This window comes from Cryptomeria japonica, chromosome 8 (assembly GCF_030272615.1).
Source record: "Cryptomeria japonica chromosome 8, Sugi_1.0, whole genome shotgun sequence".
In the NCBI taxonomy this organism is placed as follows: domain Eukaryota; kingdom Viridiplantae; phylum Streptophyta; class Pinopsida; order Cupressales; family Cupressaceae; genus Cryptomeria; species Cryptomeria japonica.
The window spans coordinates 124,574,427-124,595,090 of NC_081412.1; the positions used below are offsets into that span (position 1 = coordinate 124,574,427).

Consider the following 20,664-nt stretch of genomic DNA (forward strand, 5'->3'; position numbering starts at 1 on the left):
AATATCTCACAACAAGACCATTGGTCAAGGAAGAGAAGCCTTGACCTTTGTGTGTGCAGAGGAATGTCAGTCAAGGAATGCAGGGAAGTGCATGGACTTGACATGGTGTACATGCAAGCAACCCGACCATACCTTGACATGGCAATCCCAAGAAGAAAAGTACTTCTAAAAGGAGGATTGCTTGGCATTCCAAAGTCAGAGCATGCAGGCCTGACATGAAGGCCATCAAGTACCATAAAGAAGCATGGCCCTGAACTCCACGTGATGGCAATCCTGCAAAAACATTAAACGCACCCCTGTAGCTCCATGAATGAAAGTGTACAAGTTGCAAGAGTTTGTGGAATGTTAAGAGCTTTGAGTGTTGATCACGCCATCTGGAAGTGTCGCAAGCCGGAAACCTGGGATTTCGGGGTCAAGGAAAAGGCATGGAACTTGGGAATTTTGGGATTCCGGGGTCAAGGAAGGCAAAGGCTAAGGAACTTGGGAATTTCAGAATTCCAGGATTTTGGGGTCAAAGAAGGCAAAGGCTTAGGAACTTGGAAATTTTGGGATTTCAGTAATTCGGGGTCGAAGAAGGCAAAGGATTAAGAACTTGGGAATTCTGGGATTCTGGGGGTCAAAGACTTGGGAAACTTGGGTTTCTGGGGTTTGGAAGACTTGGGAAACTTGGGTTTTCGGAGTTTGGAAGACTTGGGAAACTTGGGTTTCCGGAGTTTGGAAGACTTGGGAAACTTAGGTTTGCGGGAGACTTGGGAAACTTGGGTTTTTGAGGTTGGAAGACTTGGGAAACTTGGGGGTTGGAAGACTTGGGAAACTTGGGATTCCTTGGTTTCTGAGTTTGCCTCCCAACAAGACAACACTTCACATTTCATGATTCCATTGTTTTTTCCTTGATCAATTGGGGTAGCGTTGGTCCATGGAACGTATCGCTGATCGGTTCTCATTGATGGACCAAGGGTGTCATAAAAATGACAACAATGAGTTCCATGCATCTATGTCCTTGCTAGATTTTTGTAGCATCAAATACAAAAACAACCCTAGAGGGGAAAGAGGACAAGTAAATAACATAGATTTTCCGTGTAAGGTAGGCAAGGTAATCATCCCTAGTTATGATGTTTGAGTAAATGTAGTGCTCGTGCATGGGCGTAGAAAATGGACATTTATTTTCAGCTTAACCCCATGATAGAGATGGAAGCAATTAAGTATGCCACTTTTCATTTAGATGGAGAAGCACATGAGTGGTGGTACCATGGGTTAGTGACCTTGGGGTATGATAGCATTACTTCCTATGCATATTTTACATGGAGATTGATAGACAAAATTGATAGGAAGGATCTAGAAATCCATTACAGAGAATTGGCACAACTGAAACAAGTTGGTTTAGTTTATTCATATATATTAGAGATGCATTGGAGGAAAGTAAAAGATGCAAGTGGATTGTGAGGGGCAAGAAAAAGATGCAATTTTTATTGCCAATATCCTCATAGAACCCATTGAAATGGTGGGGCCTGAAAATGTTGTCCAAGTCATAATGGAAAATGCTAAAAATTGTAGGGTTGTTGGGTGTATAGTGGAGGAAATATAGTCTCCCTTTTTGGATACCATGTGCAGTCTACTCACTCAATTTAATATTGCAAAAGATTGTCACACAAATTGAGTGTGTCAAACATTACATGTGTTGGAAATATTGTCATTGATGTCAAAGGAGCATTAATGTCAAGACGATATTTATTAAAGAGAAAAGAGACTCAATTGGTTGGGTGACTCTTGGAATGATTTAAGGTAAATTAGTGTGATCTAATTTTGGCTGATCTATGCTTTTTGGCACCCAAGTCGTCTCAATATTTGGCGCCCCCATTTAATATTAATTTGGGGGTGTCTTTGAAATGGGCCTACCATATTTGGAGAAGTTGCCCCTCTTGGTGGAATTAAAAATTACGATTATTATTCTTAAATGGGGCCACTCCCCTTAAGGAATTGCCCCTCTTGGAGAATTCATCCCTCTTCATGAAGAAGCATAAGGGGGATATAAGATGAGATTGAGGTAAGGACAACAATAAAAAATGTAATATCATTAGAATACAAGTCGAATTTTGAAGAAGAGTGTATGTGTGAAAACTGTTGCATAATTTACAAGCAAATTTTGTGAAGGAAATATAAATGATCATCATCCATTGAAGAAGCAATATTCAAGAAGGTGAAAATTTTGTTCTTTTGGAGGTTGGTGTCACCTAATAGAAGAGATTGGTGTGTCTTGCTGTTGTGACCTTTTTCACACGTCACCCCATTGAGAATGGGGACCTCTCCTTTCCTGCTTTCTAGGGTTTTTGTTAGTGTCCCGTGGCCTTCCACTTCAGTTTTGCTCAGTTCTGTCAAGTTTTGAACGGTTTGAGTCTTAAGGATTGAAAGTTAGTTTTTGCAAGCCAAGTGATAACAGAGTCTAGACACCGTCAAAGTGCCTAGAAAGGCCAAAGGACGAAGAATGCAATTGATTTGAATGAATTCAGACAACTTTCTATTTTTGGAAAGTTTTCTTTTTTGTTTTTTCCTATTTTTTAGGAAGTTTCGTTTTTGACATTTTTAGCTCGATCCCCGGATGGCTATTTTTAGAAAGTTTTCCCTATTTTTTAGGGATGTCTGCTTTTTTCTTTTTCGGAGTGGGGACCTAGGGTTTGCACTGGTATCACTGACTTGCATCGATCACAATTGAAAATTTTCAAGTTTTGACCAAAAAAGCCAAGTTCCTACATTTTAGGGGTCATGGCGCTTCAGATGGGTTACTTGACTATGGATTTCAAATATCATGTTAATCTGGCTAAAATTGAAGAGGTTATCAAATTTTGAAGTTTTCCAAGTATTTTTCTAAATTTGGCTAATCATGTTTGGTGTTGAATGTTGTTCCAGGAACTCCAAAAAGTCCGCCCAAGCAAGGTATGATGGTACCTCAAGCTGCCAAGTCCGCCCTACTCTTCATAGCCATGGTGCAAGGAAGCCTCCCTCCTAAGATCATGAGTGAATCAAGTCCGCCTTAGGACATAAGCAAACTCCGCCCAAGCTAAGGAGTGATGGTGTCTAACTTCAACAGAGTCCGCCCTCCTTGGTGCAAGGAAGTGAAAAAGTCTGCCCTACTTTGCAATCAGCAGCGCCTAACTCTCAAAAAGTCTGCCCTCTTGGTGCACAATGTCAAGGAACCCTGCCCTATCATGAGACACGGTGCAAGGAAGTGATAAAGTCTGCCCAAGAGGAATGAAAGTAGCATGTGGAAGGTGCCAAACTCCCCTAAAGTCCGCCCTACTGCAAATGAAAGGTTCTCAAAGATGACAAAGTCCGCCCTTACCTTGGTCACATGAAGAGCAAAGTCCGCCCTAGAAAGAGAGGGTATGCTATGCATAAGTTTGGTGAACCCCACTCATGAAGAAGGTGCAAGGAAGTGATAAAGTCCACCCAATCTGCAAGGTGATGGCGCATGAATCTCTTGAACTCCGCCCATGAAGAAGGTGCATGAAGTTAAGGAAGTTCGCCAAGTATAAGGTAATGAAAGGTTCCTAATGATCACAAAGTCCGCCCTATGCAATGAGAAAGGTTCCTAACTCAAAGCAAGTCCACCTAGCAAACAAGCAATGTGGCATGAAGTTGATGAAGTCCGCCCTTGCCATGGTGTCAAGAGTTAGTAAAATCCGCCCAAGGGATTTAGAAATGCCATGTGAAAGGTTCCCAAGTTAAACAAAGTCCGCCCTATCATTGCACATGGTGCCTAATGTTAAGAAAGTACGCCCAACTTTGCAGCCAACAATTCCTAAATTTGATGAAGTCCGCCCCATGGTGGAGAAACTCATAAAGTCTGCCATGTGAAAGGAGAAGAAGGGGAGAAGCAATTCAAGTCCGCCCAAGGGTATGAAGATGGTGCCTAAGTCAAGTGAAGTCCGCCCTTGATCAACATGACTGGTGCCTAAATCTCCTCAATCCCGCCCATAAGGAAGGTCCAAAGAGGTGAGAAAGTCCGCCCTACTTTGCAATCAGCAGCACCCAAGATGAATAAAGTCCGCCCTCCAAAGGATCATACATCAAACAAAGTCCGCCCTATGGACGATGAAGAAGGTGCAAGGAAGTGAGAAAGTACGCCCTCCATGGTTCTCAAAATTGGTAAAGTCCGCCCCATGATGAAGAAGGAGAGAAGCCATTCAAGTCTGCCCTACCTCAAGTGCAAGAAGAAACACTTCAAGTAAAGTCCGCCCAGCAACATTTTGCAAAGGGAAACAAAGTCAGTCAAGTCCGCCCTCACGAGAAACATGCTAAATTTAGAGAGAAGGAATATTCCTATATCAGCACAATCTCTTGATCAAGTTCGAACTAAGTGCAGATTTGGAAAGTTTTTGAAAGAATAATATGGAAGATCAAATTTGATTTGCAGACTGAAAACCAAAATAGAAACTTCTATTCAGACTGAGATTTATAATTCAGTTCAACTGAGATTTAATTGAGAATCTTTCTCTTGCACTTTGAAGGACTAAAGACTAAATAGAAACAAAATTCAAGAGGATCTTCTCTGTTTCTAAATAAAGAATTCAAACTCTATACAAATACTTAATTCATTTCTTTCATTTCAACAGTTCGAGTTTGGAGAGCAAGATGCTTGAAGAGAAGATTATTTCAGAGCTTCAGGAACAGTTTAAGGATTTATCTAAGGCATTTACAAGAGGGAGAAGTGAAGATTTTCACACTAAGCATCCTTTCTACTCATATATTTTCTGAAATTTTGAAGATTTTGGGGACTAAGTTATTCAGAGTAATCAAAGACAAATTTCACTCCCAAACCTTCAAGTCAGATTGAGTTTTCAAGGATTTCTAAAATTCCTAAGTGTTCGCAGCTTGTTGAAAGCTAAAAGTGTTGAGGAAGTGGAAAATCAGAGCACTTTGCCATCAAACCTTCAAAATTCACGCGATGAATGTCTGAAAAGCTGAACTTTAGATCACATCAATTCATATTTGCGAGGAGTTGTCCAGGGCTTTTTATCCTCCTCCTGCGCAACATAAATTGGCAGCTGAAGGCGGGATCACTGCAGAAAACACAAATGGAGTTTCAAGCCAAATTCAGAATTGAAGACAAATCCACGAGTAGGGTTCAAGCATAGAGATGGCCAAAATTTGGCTGAGTATGAGAAATACTTCACAAAGGAATTCTTCTCCAAATTCAAGGCATCAAGGAAGAAAAGTTCTCACACTTGGTGAAAATATAGAAAAGAATTTCAGACTTCTGGAGGAATTTCATCCATACAACTTCTTGAAGGATTTCATCTCCTGAAGAAATTAAAAAACAAGCTCCCAATCAGAATCAGATGGTGAAAAGAAGAGACAAATTTCCATACTTAGACAATTTCTTCGCACAAATTGGAGAATTCAAGGAAGACATCCAACACGCTGAGGTGGTGCCTCATCATCTCCCAACCAATCAGATTGTTCCGAGTCAGCGTGTCTAGGTTCAATGAACCTGACTTACCCAAAAACTTCTAGAAGGGCACACTTCACAATGCAACAACCTTCTATTTTCATTGTTGGTTCATATTTAGCAAGAAGGATAAGTGTCCTTGTTGGTGTTGGAAATAAGCCACACCCGGACCGACGATGGACTGGTCCAAGAGGGGCCAGTAGCTCAATGGTAGAGCACTCCAGCAGTGTATGGAAGGTCCTAGGTTTGAGTCCTAGCTGGTCCATGTCTCAACATGGTATCAGAGCCAGGTCCAGGCTAGGAGCCCCAAGCACACGAGAGGTGTGGCTTAAGGGGGGGTGTTCGTGTTGGAAATAAGCCACACCTTGACCGACGATGGACTGGTCCAAGAGGGGCTAGTAGCTCAGTGGTAGAGCACTCCAGCAACGTATGGAAGGTCCTAGGTTCGAGTCCTAGCTGGTCCATGTTTCAACAGTCCCCAAATGTAATTTTCTCATTGATCGAGGGGTAGTTAGTTTTAGGAAACCCTAATTAGGGTTTTTATCTTTCAATCTGGGCCCTCGATCACTGTTCGATCTCGGCCGTTCAAAACTTTTGTATGCCTATATAAGGCTACCTCCTCTCATTTGGAGAGTGGGTGAGGTTTTAGATATATTGTTTGCGTGAAGGTCATTTTTCAAATAATACATTGCATGTGCGCTTTCTCTTAAGGCTTTGTAATCTCTGTTATTTGAGTGATTAGCATGGTTTCAATTTCCTCAACACATTAGTTAGAAGTTAGTTTAGATTTGCTTTCAAAGTTGTTAGAGTTGAATGAAGGATTTGATTAGTATTAATTAACGGTGTATCTCCGCTCATACTTTTGGTGAATGGATGATTTCCATTTCACTGTGCAAAGTTAGTCTGAGTCTATCCCTTGTGTATGCCAAAACTTCGATCATAAGCACAACCCATTGAAGATTGCACCCACTTTGTGTAGTTGTCCTTAGTGTGGCGAAGCAAAGTGTGGTTTCTCGAGAACACCTAGTTAATACCGGCTCCAAAATTCGTAGGTTTAGATCAGCTTTCTTAACCCAATCCCCTTTTCCCCTTTTTGAAAGCCTAAATCTCGGAAAATCCAAAAAAAAAAAGAGAGAGCCTGAAATTGACAAATTTATCTAAGTCCAAAAGATTGAAAGACATTTGTAATCGTAAGTCCCCCTTGAGATTTTCAGCATACACTATCCAAGTAGCTATCCCACTAAAGTCGCTTGTTCGCACATATAGACCTTGGAATCACCATATGATAAGCGGTGATTTTTCAGGAGAGGATAGAATAACTTTGGGTATCGTATTCTAATGTTCGGTATTTGATAACACGTACACCAACACTCTCTAAGTTGGTCTTTGTAGCGGAGATTGGTATCTCTAATGTTTTGGTGCCTACAAAGATTTGTAAGAGTATTTCATTTTTGGCTGGATTTGGACGATAGATCCAAGCAATCTTTATTTGTGGTTTTCTTTTGAAAGGGTTTCCACATAAATCTTATATTTCCTAGTTGTTAAATTTTAATAAGTAAAAGATTGTCATATATTGATTCAACCCCCCCGCTTAGTATAAGTGTGTGCTCGTCAACATAGGGGGTGAGGAGATCCAAATGTTTGTGACTAATCATCACATGTCACAAGGCATCTTCAAGACTTCTCCAAGTTGAAGTTGTTGAAGGTAATTCAAATTTAGTTTTTAATATATTTTTCAGTTTTAATTTTCTATTGTTGATATGTGACATGTATTTTTTTTTTATACCATGTTAGGTTGTGGAAACTCAATTTGCATCTCACACAATCATCTAAAGATGACTTGTGAATGTGCAAGAGGCCTTGAGTTCTATGGTCGTCGATAGCCCGTGGAGTGTATGGAGGTAATCAAGCATAGAAAGAGCCCAAAAAGTCGAAGCATTGATCCTAGATGATGAGTGGTGGGCTCATGTGGAATATGTTTTGAATTTCGCTAAGCCCATCATGAGCATGATTAGGTATGTTGATACTAATTGCCCATGTTTGGGTGAAATTTATGTTGGTAGGGAGTCAGGGACTCCATGGTGGAGAAAATAACAACAATCATAGAAGCCAAGGAACATGACCAAACATAAAAAAAATTCAAAATTCTGCAAAAGATTATCATTGACCTTTGGAACAAAATGACCACCCCCATACGTCCCTTAGCATTTTCTTTGTCACCAAAATATCATAGCAAAGAGGTACTTTCATTACCAAGGAGGTTGCCACCATATAGGGATGGAGAGGTTGCTGCTAGCTATAAGGCTACATTTAGAAAGATATATTCAGATATAGATATAAATTATTTCCTTGAACGAGTTTGGCCACTTCATATCTTAAAAAATTCATGATGTTTCTACTCTTCTAGACAAATATAGGAAAAGTGCTAACGAGTGGTGGTATCTGCATAGTCAAGGCTTCATTTACTTGCATTCTCTTGTAATTACAATGCTCTCCCAAGTATGTATCTTTCTATTTTTTATTTTTCTCATTTTTCCATTTGATGCTATGATGCTACATATCATATTTTATAAAAATATAATTTTATATTTATGTTTGAACTTAAAAAATTAAATACTAAATGTTCTATGCAAAATCAACAAGTTGCAAGTTCTTCAGTTGAACGGAATTGGATCCACTTGGTCAAGTGCAACTGTTTGAATAGGATAATTTCTGTTTGATTGCTTTCCTTAGGAATTTATGAACCAGGCTATATTCTAACAATCCTTCACTTTGTGTCTGATTTTAAAAAATAGATAAGAATACTTATATTTTATGAATCAAGTTGTCACCAGAATGCATCAAATGGTATTCTTTTTATACATCTAAAAGACTAAAAGTATGTTAGACGAAAATATAATAATGACTGTCTTAACATATATTGCTTGGAAATTAATTTTATTTTTTAACATTCAGATGGAAAGTCTGCAAAAATATATATGCCCCAAGCTTGGGCTTAGTAAAAATACATGAACTGCATATTGAAAAGACTTTAAGTATCAAAATTTTAAACCAAATTGAAGGGGACAAGCCAATTGGTGAGAAATATGCTGTTACACTTTTCACCAAGATTTCAAATCCCTGGAGATATGGTGAGGTCAGGTTCGATCCTTGGTGACTTTTATGGAATGGATCCCCTAGTCATGGCAGCTTAGATGAAGGTGAATTCTGGTATAGTTGTATCCTTACTCAACTTTTTGTAATCAATTGGAGTCAGAGATGCCAATATATATGTAACCCAGTTTAATCCATCAAAGAAACAGTTTTAAACCAAAATCAGCTAAAGCTGAACCACAAAAGTATTAGTGTTTAACAGCAATATAATTAGACAACACTGTTGGTAGCAAAGTCATCAGCAGGAACAGGGTCTTCATCTCAAGCCAAATCTTCACCTGCAACTTGAGGCACATCAGTGGAACAAACTTGAGCTGGTACTTGGGTGGAATGTTAACTGGGAGCCCGATCTCTAACGGCTCCTACCATGTTGTACTAGAAGGACATAATGAAATGTTTAGTTTGAAGAATGAGAAAAGTGTTGCAATAGTCTGAAATTCCTCCATCAAGTACAATCAGTGTCTTCCATAAACCAAACCTGTCCAATGCACTTGGCATGCTACAAATGCAAGGTTTAGAGATAACACGTGCCTTTACCATCAGTAGGGGTGACAGTATTATTTTGTATCAACTTCTTTGTAGAAGGCACCACATTAACAGGTTCACCAGAGAAAAAATGAGTTTCCTCACCCCTGATTGTGCTGGATTTCTAAACAAATTTGTCTCGCCCTTTCAAAGACAAACTTTACATTTGGCGGCATGCCTGTTATCACCATCACTATCTTTTTGAATCAATCTCTTGGTATAAAGGCACCACATTGACAGATTCACTAGAGGAAACTGAATGCCTGTGCCCATGATTGCACTGGTTCTCTCAGCAAAGTTTCCAACACTTCCTTGTCTTCCTCAGTTGTATCATCATCCATATAGCAGCAAGGTTAGAGTTAGACACACAAGGACCAACTGGCAATCCTGAACTGGTGGAACAACTAGAGCTAATGGAGGCATGGGATGAATGGTCAGCAGACCTTATGGCACTTTGAGAATGTTCATCCTGTTGTAAGGATGAATGAGAAGACAAAATAGCCAAGGCATTCTACCATTGAAATTTGGTTCATTGTCTGCTAAACATTCTGCTCAAAATGGAATCTAGTTGGTTCTGCATTCCCAGCACTGATGACTCCAAAATTGGATATTATGTTGTATTACTCTAAATGATTGTATTACTGTTGAATTTCAAGAATATCTCAAAAATTGTCATGAGGGTTTTGGCTCTTAGACCAAATTGTTGAGCTCAGCAATCGGAAAGGAAAAATGGATTTCTGTGATTGATCTCTTCCTATATTTGTGTAAGTATTTTTGGTTTTAGAGATGAGAATACCTTTGTGAAAAATATTTCATTTTTGATATGACAATTTTTGGAAATCCTTATAATGCCTTTACTGCTGTTAATATTTTCTTGACTTTCTTTTGCAGGTACTGATACAGGTGGTAGCGTGAGAGTGCCTGCTGCATATTGTGGCATTTTAGGATTCCGCCCTTCTCATGGAGCTCTTTCCACTGTTGGTGTTGTGCCAATGGCTCAGAGTTTTGATACTGTTGGTATGAAATTAAACAGATATATGATATTCCTTCTCAGTTTTCCTACTTTGTTTGTTTGGAGATTATTTTGGTTACAGTTAAGCATTAACATTTAATGGGTACCTTTAGTTCTTTGTCTTTCAGGTTGGTATCTGAAATAAGTGGATGAATGACCTCTTCTTCTGTTTGCATTAAAAACACTAACTTTCATAATCTTCATGAAATCTGTCAGAGGAATCAAACAGGGATAGGGATCATTCTGTTCCATCCAGTTTTGTCGGTGCGATAATTGGTAATGGAAGTGGCTTCTTCTGATCTGTATGCCTCTCAAGATCATACCTCTTCCCTTCTGATTAATAACAGTTTGGAGATGATATACTATGAAGTCCACAGAGGATTGTTTCGAAATTTGAAAATGCCAATTAATCAAAGCTAGGATGGTGCAGTGATAAGCAACTGGGAAGTTTCTGGACATGAGATGACAAGGATTTCTGCAAATTGACATCATTTTAGAAAACCAGTCATAAAAAGACTACATTGCCAGGTGTTAGCATTTCCATTTTGCAACAACACAAAATGGAACAGCGCATACAGTAGAACCGTTCTTTAAATTGTAAGGGAAAGCTCTTTGAGACCTGACTAAAGCTAAAACTAACCTTAGACTAAAACTCTATACAAAATTTGCAAGTATGAACACCATACAAGATTCAATGGGGGATTTGCATATAGATAATAATTGACTGTCTATGAATTTGCATTTGATGCATGTGCCAAATTTTTGAATGTTTAGGGACAGTAGTATACAAACACACATACTGTAGAATTGGATTTCACATTAATATATAACCGCAAGGGAAACTGGAAGATTGGCTTATTCTCTAGTAACATATCAGAGAAAATATAAAATATAAATAAAAGAAAGGGAACAAATCCCTGATTTACCTAGAGGACAGGAGACGTCCACTGCCACTCCTGTGTCCCCAGTACAGCAGTGGGGATGGATGGCAACGGGGGACATGGGGCTGGGGGCTAGGGACATGTCCCCATTGAATATAGTTTAAATTTTTAAGTTCTAAATATTCATAGAAATGCCAAGGTTTTATTGTACTGATTTGATATGCAATAATTTGTTGTGCAGATGACTTTTTCATGAATCTTGATGGTCATGTATAATGTCTTGACCTTTAGGTATGCACTCATGTATGGTGAATAATTGAAAAAAGTTGTATCCGTTATATGCATTAGTATTGTGTATGTGAATACAGTTATGTTTGTTTCATGCAGAAGCCTTCTTGACCTGCTTTTCCATCATATGGGCATAGCCGTTGTGTTTCCTATTTCTCATTTCTGGCAACTGCGGATAGAAGTTACAAAAGTAACAACTACAAATAAGCTATTAAGAGTTGCATATTATTCAATTCTTAAAAAATGAGAGATTCATGAAATTTCCATTTCAAATGTTTCAACCAAGGTTTCAAACTTTCAAATTAGCTGCAAATAAAAATGCCTTGAACATTCAGCAGGACATAGTGGAGTATCTGGATTATGTTTTGTCAAGGCAGTGGTTCTATAAATTTTACCTCACACGTTATTAATTTTGAATACCAACATAGTCATTAAATTCATATTTTAATACTTGGTTATCTTTAACTCTGGCTAATACCTATTACAAACACAAGTTTAGTGGAGCTATCCTCTAACTGTACTGCGTTTCTGATGTATCAACTGATGCAGGCTGGTTTGCAAGGGATCCAAATATTCTGCACCTTGTTGGTCATACACTATTACAGTTGCCACTTATGGAATCCAGAAAACCAAGCCGTGTTATAATTGCAGATGATTGCTTTCAACTTACAAATATTCCTAGTGGTCAGACTGTGACCATAGTTATTCAGTCAACTGAAAAATTATTTGGACGTATGTAATTATGTTTTCTTGAAGTTGTTTGTATTGGCAGGAACATCTATAGGAAAACTTGTCTTCCTAGCACAGAAATAGGAAATTGTGTCTAATTGGAGTAAACATTGAGTTCTGGTGTTCTTACTTTTTATCTTCTTTGATATGGCTAGGACAAGTCCTTAATCACATGAATATTGGGAAATATATTGCCGATAAAGTTCCTAGCCTGAAATATTTTCAAACTGAAGAAAGCAGAAATGGTGGAGATAGCATTTCTGATTTGAAGGCTCTATGCAATGCATTCCGTCTTTGTCAGAGGTATGGTAGCTATGCTTGATTGCTTGTTTTGTGATGTTCATATTTCATTTTTTGGAAAAGATTGTCTGTAAAGACTAGTGTAGGGCAAGTTCTTGAACCATATATTTCAGGGCAAGTGAACATGCTGGTTTGGAGTTTTAAGATCTGCCTCCCAGCTAAGTTTGGATTTACAAATTAGATATGCACTAGTCATCATGGTCATTGCCAGGAAATGTGCACTCCTGGCCAAAGACCAGGTGAAACAACCACTCCATCTTATAAATATAATGGTGTTAGGAACTTCCTTTGAGACTTAATGACAAAAGAGATAGTATCCAAGGCATAATGTGTGGACAAATGTGTTCATTCAAGGATACAGTCAGAGTATGTACTGTGCTTTATGCAGGAAAGCTTGGGGATGGATCAAAGGGCTAGATTTAGAAGTGTTGTGGCAATAATGCAATTCGCATGCCAATTTTTTGTAGTGATGACATTTCTTTTGCTTTAGGGTATGGTATTTAGAAGCTTTTGATTCAGAGAGAAGCTGGATATCTATGAGTTTTTCTTTTTGGTTAGACTAATAGAAAACACCATGTGATGGCAATGCTATATAGTAATTTTAAAATTGGGAATCCTTTTAGCCAAGAACTGAATTACAGTGAATTCTTCATTTATTAAGAATTTTAATTTTGTTGGTTCTTTAACTATGTGGGAGTATATTAATACTCAAGTCATCATTTGGTGACTCTTTACCAGTGTAGTAATTTGTTATGATGAGCTCATTGATATTTGTCAATAATCACAAGCCAAGTGAATTACAAACACACACGCACAAGAACCTCCACCACTTTGTCAGAACGGGGGAGGATTTATGGTTTTTTATTGAGAAAATCCACTTCTTTTTGCTTTTCACCCACTAGCCTCATTCCCAATTGGCAAATCTTTTTGTTATATGTTTTCCTTGCAAGGTCTTCTTGACTCATAATTATCACAAGTTTGGAATTTTCCATATTCAACACATTGTTTGTTTCTATTTTGTCAAAATTCACCCAAAATTTGCTACTTATCTCGTGTTCGTGGGACTTGCTGATCACTTGGCTGCATAATGAGTGGAGAAGAAACCCGATAGGACCTGAATCTGGGATTATCGTGGAAATCTCTCTACCTTAGTACTAGACCATAGGTTGCTAGATAATATAACCTTTATAATAACATCAATACCTTTTTAAAATAGTTGAAAAGGCACAGGTTGGAGGGGTCGTGGAGGGGATTATGTTATTAAGGTGTGAGGATGGAAGAAATGATTTAACCCATTAAACGTAATGGGTCATAATGAAAATTTCTTACCCTTTTGCTATGTGGACATTAAAATTCCGATCAGTTTTATCATTGACATTTACAATATCTGGAATTTTTTTTTTGATTGAGTATAAGAAAGAACAGCCTAAAGAAATTATATTAATATCCGTACATGACCAAAAATAATCACTGGAATCTGAAGAATACATTTAAGTACATTAGAGAAGTACTACCTAAATAAGGTCATAGATTTTGAAAAAGTAATTAAAACACAAAGCACTTTAGAAATGAAAATTAACAGAGAGAGGCAAACCCTAAGCAGTTCAATAGCAAAGGACCTAAGTACATGAAGAAACAACTTAAGGAAAAACAAAGATAATAAGAGTGATTCGTGATGATGAATTTGATACTATAGGTGAGAATGGCATTGATGTCAACAAGTTAGATGAATATATATCTTGATCAGCTATATCTGCTTAGACTGATCTCTGGGAAGGGAGAACTCTGGAAGGCTTGCTTGATAAGGATGATTGTTCATGGGAATTTGGTGAAATTTCATAGTTTTAACTTTCAAGGGTGTTAGCTACATGACAGAGCACCAAGGGGAGTTTTGCATTTGTATCTGTTTTCTATATCTGAAAATATGGTATGCATATAGGTAGCCTTCATATTCACTATCTTTATTTCAAATTAACAATTTTTGAACAAATATGGAAAGTGCTTTATCAAATCAGTGGAACTCATTTGATGATGGTGTTGGCGAAGCAAACAATTATCTTTGAGGTTAATGTAACCATAAGCAGTTTAGTTATATTCAAACAACCTCTATATAAGATCAGTCTGATGTTGGAATATGTAAACAAGTTAGTTCAAATATATAATGCTATTTGTTATAGGTAAAAAATATATTTCTATTTGTTATAGTTGGTTCAACCATCACAGCATGCATTCTAAAGTACAAATATTTGACTAGGGATTGAAGTTAATTGTAATATTTTATGTCAATATGATCCCATCTTAGGGTCATCATTTGCAAAGGGAGACATCTAATGGAACAAGTGAGGAGATCAACTTGTAATGAGATGTTGATTGAAGCTGGCCAATGTGCTTGACTTAAAGCTATTATTGACAATAAAATAGAGTGGCTATATTAATAAACAGCCATAATTCCATGGAGTTTTAGGATTGTGACACAGTAGTACATTTTGAGGTTGGGGGGACAAAGGACCAAAATTGGGCATGACAGGGAGACGAGAATGCAAATATTGTGCTTGACAGTTTAGTTATAATTTTTTTTTATAAGAAATAACAATTGAAATTGTAAACTACTAAACACAACTCATTGGAAATACCAAATATCAATATATTCTTATATTAAAAATGTCACCATGATGATCTAAGTTACTAGTTCAGGTATGGGTATCAAAACCTAGCTATGGTGGTACAACAATTTTTATCATTAGGTATTGGTACAGGAATATATATATGTTCAAAATTATAAATTTAATTATAAGTAGAAGAGTAATCCTCATAATTGTCGATAAATAGAATATTTAAATACCTCATGTTCATAATTTACAAAAAATGAAAATACTCAAGTCTCAAAATTTCATTACACAATGAAAATTCAAATTACAATCAATATTTAATAGTCTTCATATTCTTCTTCATCAAATGCATCAAGGCCAACATTTGGTTGAATTTCATTTGAACCACAATCAACTGGATTGTCACTCCCACTAGTTGTGTTAAGTGCAGAGCTACCTCATCTATAGAGACTTCCGCAAGCTGCTCAATTGTAGCATCTAAATAACAACACTCAAGGGTTAGATCCAAATTCTTTTCACATCCTCATTGTATTCAAGTTTCTTATGTGACAAGAGGCGAAGGTTGAAATGTTTATAGACTAAATCCTCTTTCTTTTTTTGCACCCAAATGGTTGTGCTTGACAGAGTGGATGGAGTATGTACTCTAATTCCACCTAGCAGAAGAATAACATTTAGTATTTAATTTTATAAATTCAAAACTTCAAGCATAAATTATAAAATTATTTTATTATAAAATATAATATATACTGTATAGCATAATAGCGTTGGACAAAAAACGAGAAAAAAAAATAGATACATACTTGAGAGAGTATTTTAATTGCAAGAGTCTGAGCCTTGATTATGTAGACACCACGGTCATCAACACTTTTTCCTATATTTGTCTAGAGGAGTGAAAATATCATGAATTTTTGAAGACGTGAAGTGGCCAAACTCGCTCAAGACAATACTTTAGATATCTCTATCTGAAAATATCTCTCTAAATGCAACCTTATAGCTAGCAACAACCTCCTGTTGTGCCTTGCACACCCTCCCCGTCGTCAACAGGGTCCTGTTGATGTGTTTTTCATGCACATGCGAACACAGAATAAAATACCTAAAGGTACCTTATCCTCTCTTGAACAAAGTTTCCCGACTACTGAAGATCTCGCCGAAGGATTAGTCGGAGTAACTCCAAGGTTCTAATATGTATGTTCTCTACGTGTGGATAAGCTTCTCGTGGTATGATGTGATTTTGCTGGAATCACAAGGGGACTTACACTTGATGACCTGAGTGTCTGATTTGCTCGAATCACAAGTCCTATTTACTAATTGGAAGATAAAGAAATGGCAAAAGATACAGGGTTCAAGAAGTCTACTCTAAGACCTAGAATGCGAGAAGATGGATGAATGACTAGGTGGAGTCCTACTGGGCTGGGTCTCACCATCAGGTTGAACAATTCAACACCAACTCAGTGCGATCTTCCAAGGGATGTTTCAAATATGTTCAAATTGTACACCATCAGATACTGATCACCATTCAAGATAATGCATGAACAACATAGGTGTTAAGACTCGGGATTAAGCTCGTTCTATGCCAGTTGACCACACAAGGCGCACTTACAGTCAGCAAAAGGCTAGTGGTTTGGACTAGATGGATTCCATGCGAGTGCATTCAATAACTTCTTTCATTCAAGTTAATTACCTATCATCTAAAACGAAGATTCAACAAGACCATGCATATTGCAAAGAAACAACACACTTCACCATAACTTCAATGAAAATGGAGTTTATTTATAATCAATGGCAACAATTTCTTGCCTTGTCCTCCTAATCTACTCTAATTGCTATTCTATCAGCTGACTATTCACTATTTCTAACTATTCACCGACTATTAACTATAACCTTTACAAATAAGGAGCTAGGGCTTTATATAGAGAACCCTTTACAAACAAACGACTCTGATTGAGTTAGAACCAATGGCTAGGATTACAAGATAGAAACCCTAATTAGGGTTTGTTACAACAAACTTCCTTAGCCAATTAGAAAATTACATTCCTAGGGTGAGGACCAATAGGAAGCAAGGGTAGGTACATCAAAGTTTGTGCCGCCTCCAGTAAATTAGGTATATTGAATCTGGTCATGTTGAGGTGGACCAATCCAACCGAAGGAATAATGACTGGGATGCCACCTTGTCTAACGCTTGTGACTTGGTTGATCCTTTTCTATCTCTGATGTGATGAACGATGTACTTCCTTTGCTTGATGAGGTTTCCTTATTGTCAAGTCTTCCTTCTTCGGTAGCACTCCTCCGCCTGGAAGTGCTGGCAAAGCCCTTTCTTTGTCATCTTGTAAAAGAATGACGTCTTGAGGCTAACTTAAACTCCTTGAACACTCCTAGTCTTCCAATGCTTCACAGCACCTTGAGTCTTCCCTTTTGCCCGTGGAACGCCCTTGATAACGATGGACTGGAAGAGATCGTCCTTGCCCTGACCAGGTCTTTTTCTATCTGCAAAATAAACCAAAAGGTGATTAAGGACACATAATAAATTCATTCCAACATAACATTTTCTACCTTAAATCACCAACAAGAAGAAATTAAAATGAAGTTCGCTTGAAATCCTTCCCAAGGACAGGCCCCATAAGGGATTTTGCCTTGGACCCTCTGGAAGGGTCAAGAGCAAAATTCTTGATTTAGCCTAAAATCTTCATTTCTGGTGGCCAAAATCCATCCAAGGGAAATCCTAGGGGCATCTCCCAACTTTTTTCACCTTGGTCTAGGCTTGGCTTGGCACACATTTTGGAAGATAGAATAGGTTTTAGGATTTTCGGTTTGGACCCTTTGGAAGGGTTAGGAGCGAAATCCTTGTCCTTGAGCTTATTCCTTCATTCTTCCACTTCAACTCACCTCAAAGGTCAAGGAAATGTTTCTCCATTCTTCCCTAAGCCATAAAAACCAAAAGCTTGACTTGATTTTCAAGGGAAATAGGTGATCTTAGGAATTTAGCTCTGGACCCTTTGGAAGGGTTAAGAGCGAAATTCTAGTTTTTGCTCAATTCCTTCGTATTTATTTATTACTAGCAACTCAAAGTCATTCCTAAGGACAAATCCAATCCTATCTCACCTTGACCCACACTTGACTTGGCACAAAATTGGGAAAAAAGAATGGTTTTGTGGAATTTCGCTTTGGACCCTTTGGAAGGGTTAGGAGCGAAATTCACACTCTAGGCTTGATATTTCATCTTTTCGACTCCAATCTTCTTTGCAAGGCAAATATACATCACTCTACCTGCATCCACACAATAGGAACCAAGGTCTTGACCTCATCTAAGGAGAAAATGGGAGTTTTCAAGAATTTCGCTCTGGACCCTTTGGAAGAGTCAGGAGCGAAATCCATGTTCTTGGTTGGTTTCCCACTTCCTTCATCCAATTCTCCTTCAAAGTTGATCGAATTCAAACTCCTTTCCTCTCACTTAAGTGAATCTATCATCAAATTAGCTCAAGACAAGGTCATTTTCATCATCTTAGGCAAGATAGGGGGTCAAACTAAGGATTTTTCTCTGGATCCTTTGGAAGGGTCAGGAGCGAAATTGTCCTTCTAGGTTGATTTCCACCACTTCATCACTTCAAACCTCCTCTCAAAGACAAATATGCATCAAAGCCTTCCCATCACGCGTTAGAAGCCAACAAACTTGGTCATATCAAAGAGCAAAGTGGATGAAAAGTGGATTTCGCTTTGGACCCTTTGGAAGGGTCTGGAGCGAAATCCATGTCTTAGATCAAAATCTTCATCTTTTAATGCTTTCAATCACTTTTCAAGGCAAGAACATATCAAAACCTTCACAACATGCCTTGGAAACTAAGACCTTGGTCTAATCCAGGAAGGAAAGGGTGTCTTCTAAGAATTTCGCTCTGGACCTTTTGGAAGGGTCAGGAGCGAAATTCATAAATTAGGTTGATTTCACACTCCATTGCCTTAATTCACCTTCAAACTTGATCAAATTCACCTCAACTCATCACCATCAAGTCTATTTGCCACTTAGCTCCGAAACAAGGTCTTTCCAATGTCCTAAGCAAAATAGAGGGTCAAATGAGGATTTCGCTCTGGACCCTTTGGAAGGGTCGCGAGCGAAATTTCCATTCTAGGTTGATTTTTACCATTTCATCGCCTCAAACCTCCTTTCAAAGGCTAGAACACCTCAAGGTCACTCCAACCATGCCTTAGAAGTCCAAAACTTGGCCACAACAAGGAAGATGATGAAGGTTATGTGAATTTCGCTCTGGTTGAGCAAATTTGCAAGGATATGGAAGGAAGAGGCCTAAGAAGTCATATTCAAGCCAAGAAAGGGAGGAAAAAGGTGGGAAATGAGCCCAAGTAGGAATTTCGCTCCTGACCCTTCCAAAAGGTCCAGAGCGAAATTCCTACTTGGGCTCATTTCCCACCTTTTTCCTCCCTTTCTTGGCTTGAATATGACTTCTTAGGCCTCTTCCTTCCATATCCTTGCAAATTTGCTCAACCATTCAATGACTTAGGTGAAGAATTTAGATCCTTTGTGAAATTTCGCTTTGGACCCTTTGGAAGGGTCAGGAGCGAAATTGAAATTCGCTTTGGACCCTTTGGAAGGGTCAGGAGCGAAATTTGACATTTTAGCCTCTCCGTTAGGATTCTTTTATGGAATATAACATTTAAGTATAAGAAAGTCACTTATACTTTAAGTTATATTCCATATATACTGTCAGGATGTTTGAGAGTGGTTTCGGACCTCCAGGAGTTATAATGCAAAATCTAGTTTTGGAGGATTCTTCAATTTTCCAGACCGAGTCAAATTTTAGGATCAGGAAGACATTCCAAACTTAGCCAAATTTCAGGGCATTTGAAGATCAGGATGACATTCCAGACTTCATCACTCACCAACTTGACCTAACTCAGACCTTCAAAGAGGATATTCACTCACCAAGCAAGACACAATTAGCAACAAGAGCAAAACCAGGCCCTAAGGAAGACTTTCAAAGAAACCCTAATTCTGGGGCCCCGTGGACTCACCCTAGCTCAAGCAGAGCCTGCCATCCTAGTGATCCCCCTGGCGACACTCAAAATGCAAAGGCTAACAGACAAAACCCTAAAAACCTAGAAAGCAAACCCTAGAAAGCAAAAAAAGTAGGGGTCCCCATTTGCAATGGGGCGATGTGTGAATACGTCACAACATCTATCACCACCTTGAATAAATGTTCCTGAACATTTCAGAGATAAAGAATCAATTAACACTTAGAACCTCCGGAAAATTCAACCCAACTTATCAAGAGATTAGAAAATGTACTCAAAATGGAAGGAGAATCCTTAACCCGATCAAGACACTTAGTCTTTGATTAGCCAGGTGTGTGCAAGTGTATTCATTCCTCTCAACAAGACAATTATGAGTTTTAGGTTCTCCTGTGATCGGCTACGTTGTATATCTAAACTTCATAAGCATCCTGGATGGAGCCTCGCTGCCAGTCAGACGTCTATAGTCTCGATGAGGTTATCGCCGCAATCTCACGAACATTGCTCCATTGCTAGCTGGTCGTCCATAGCCCCGATGGAGTTACTCATATGTTCCCATTAGCCAATTTTGATATTTCATTTCATTTCATTTTTTCTTGATTTTTCTCTTTCATTTTCTCATTTTTTCTTTTCGATATTGCTTTTTCATTCCGTCAATTCCTTTGGCTCGTAAGCAGTGAAGCCTACTAACATTTGAGGATTGCG

The 20,664-nt window shown here is 38.3% G+C and overlaps 1 protein-coding gene across 1 annotated transcript in view; it reads left to right on the forward strand.

The window, feature by feature from the left end:
* The window catches only part of LOC131041592 (outer envelope protein 64, chloroplastic), an 85,089-nt gene that overhangs the window by 35,718 nt on the left and 28,707 nt on the right, over positions 1–20,664 (forward strand). Inside the window, exons 4-6 of the mRNA XM_057974727.2 lie at positions 10,016–10,141; positions 11,855–12,037; positions 12,190–12,337. Of these exons, the coding sequence (XP_057830710.2) occupies positions 10,016–10,141; positions 11,855–12,037; positions 12,190–12,337 (457 nt within the window). The remainder of the gene's footprint in view (positions 1–10,015; positions 10,142–11,854; positions 12,038–12,189; positions 12,338–20,664) is intronic.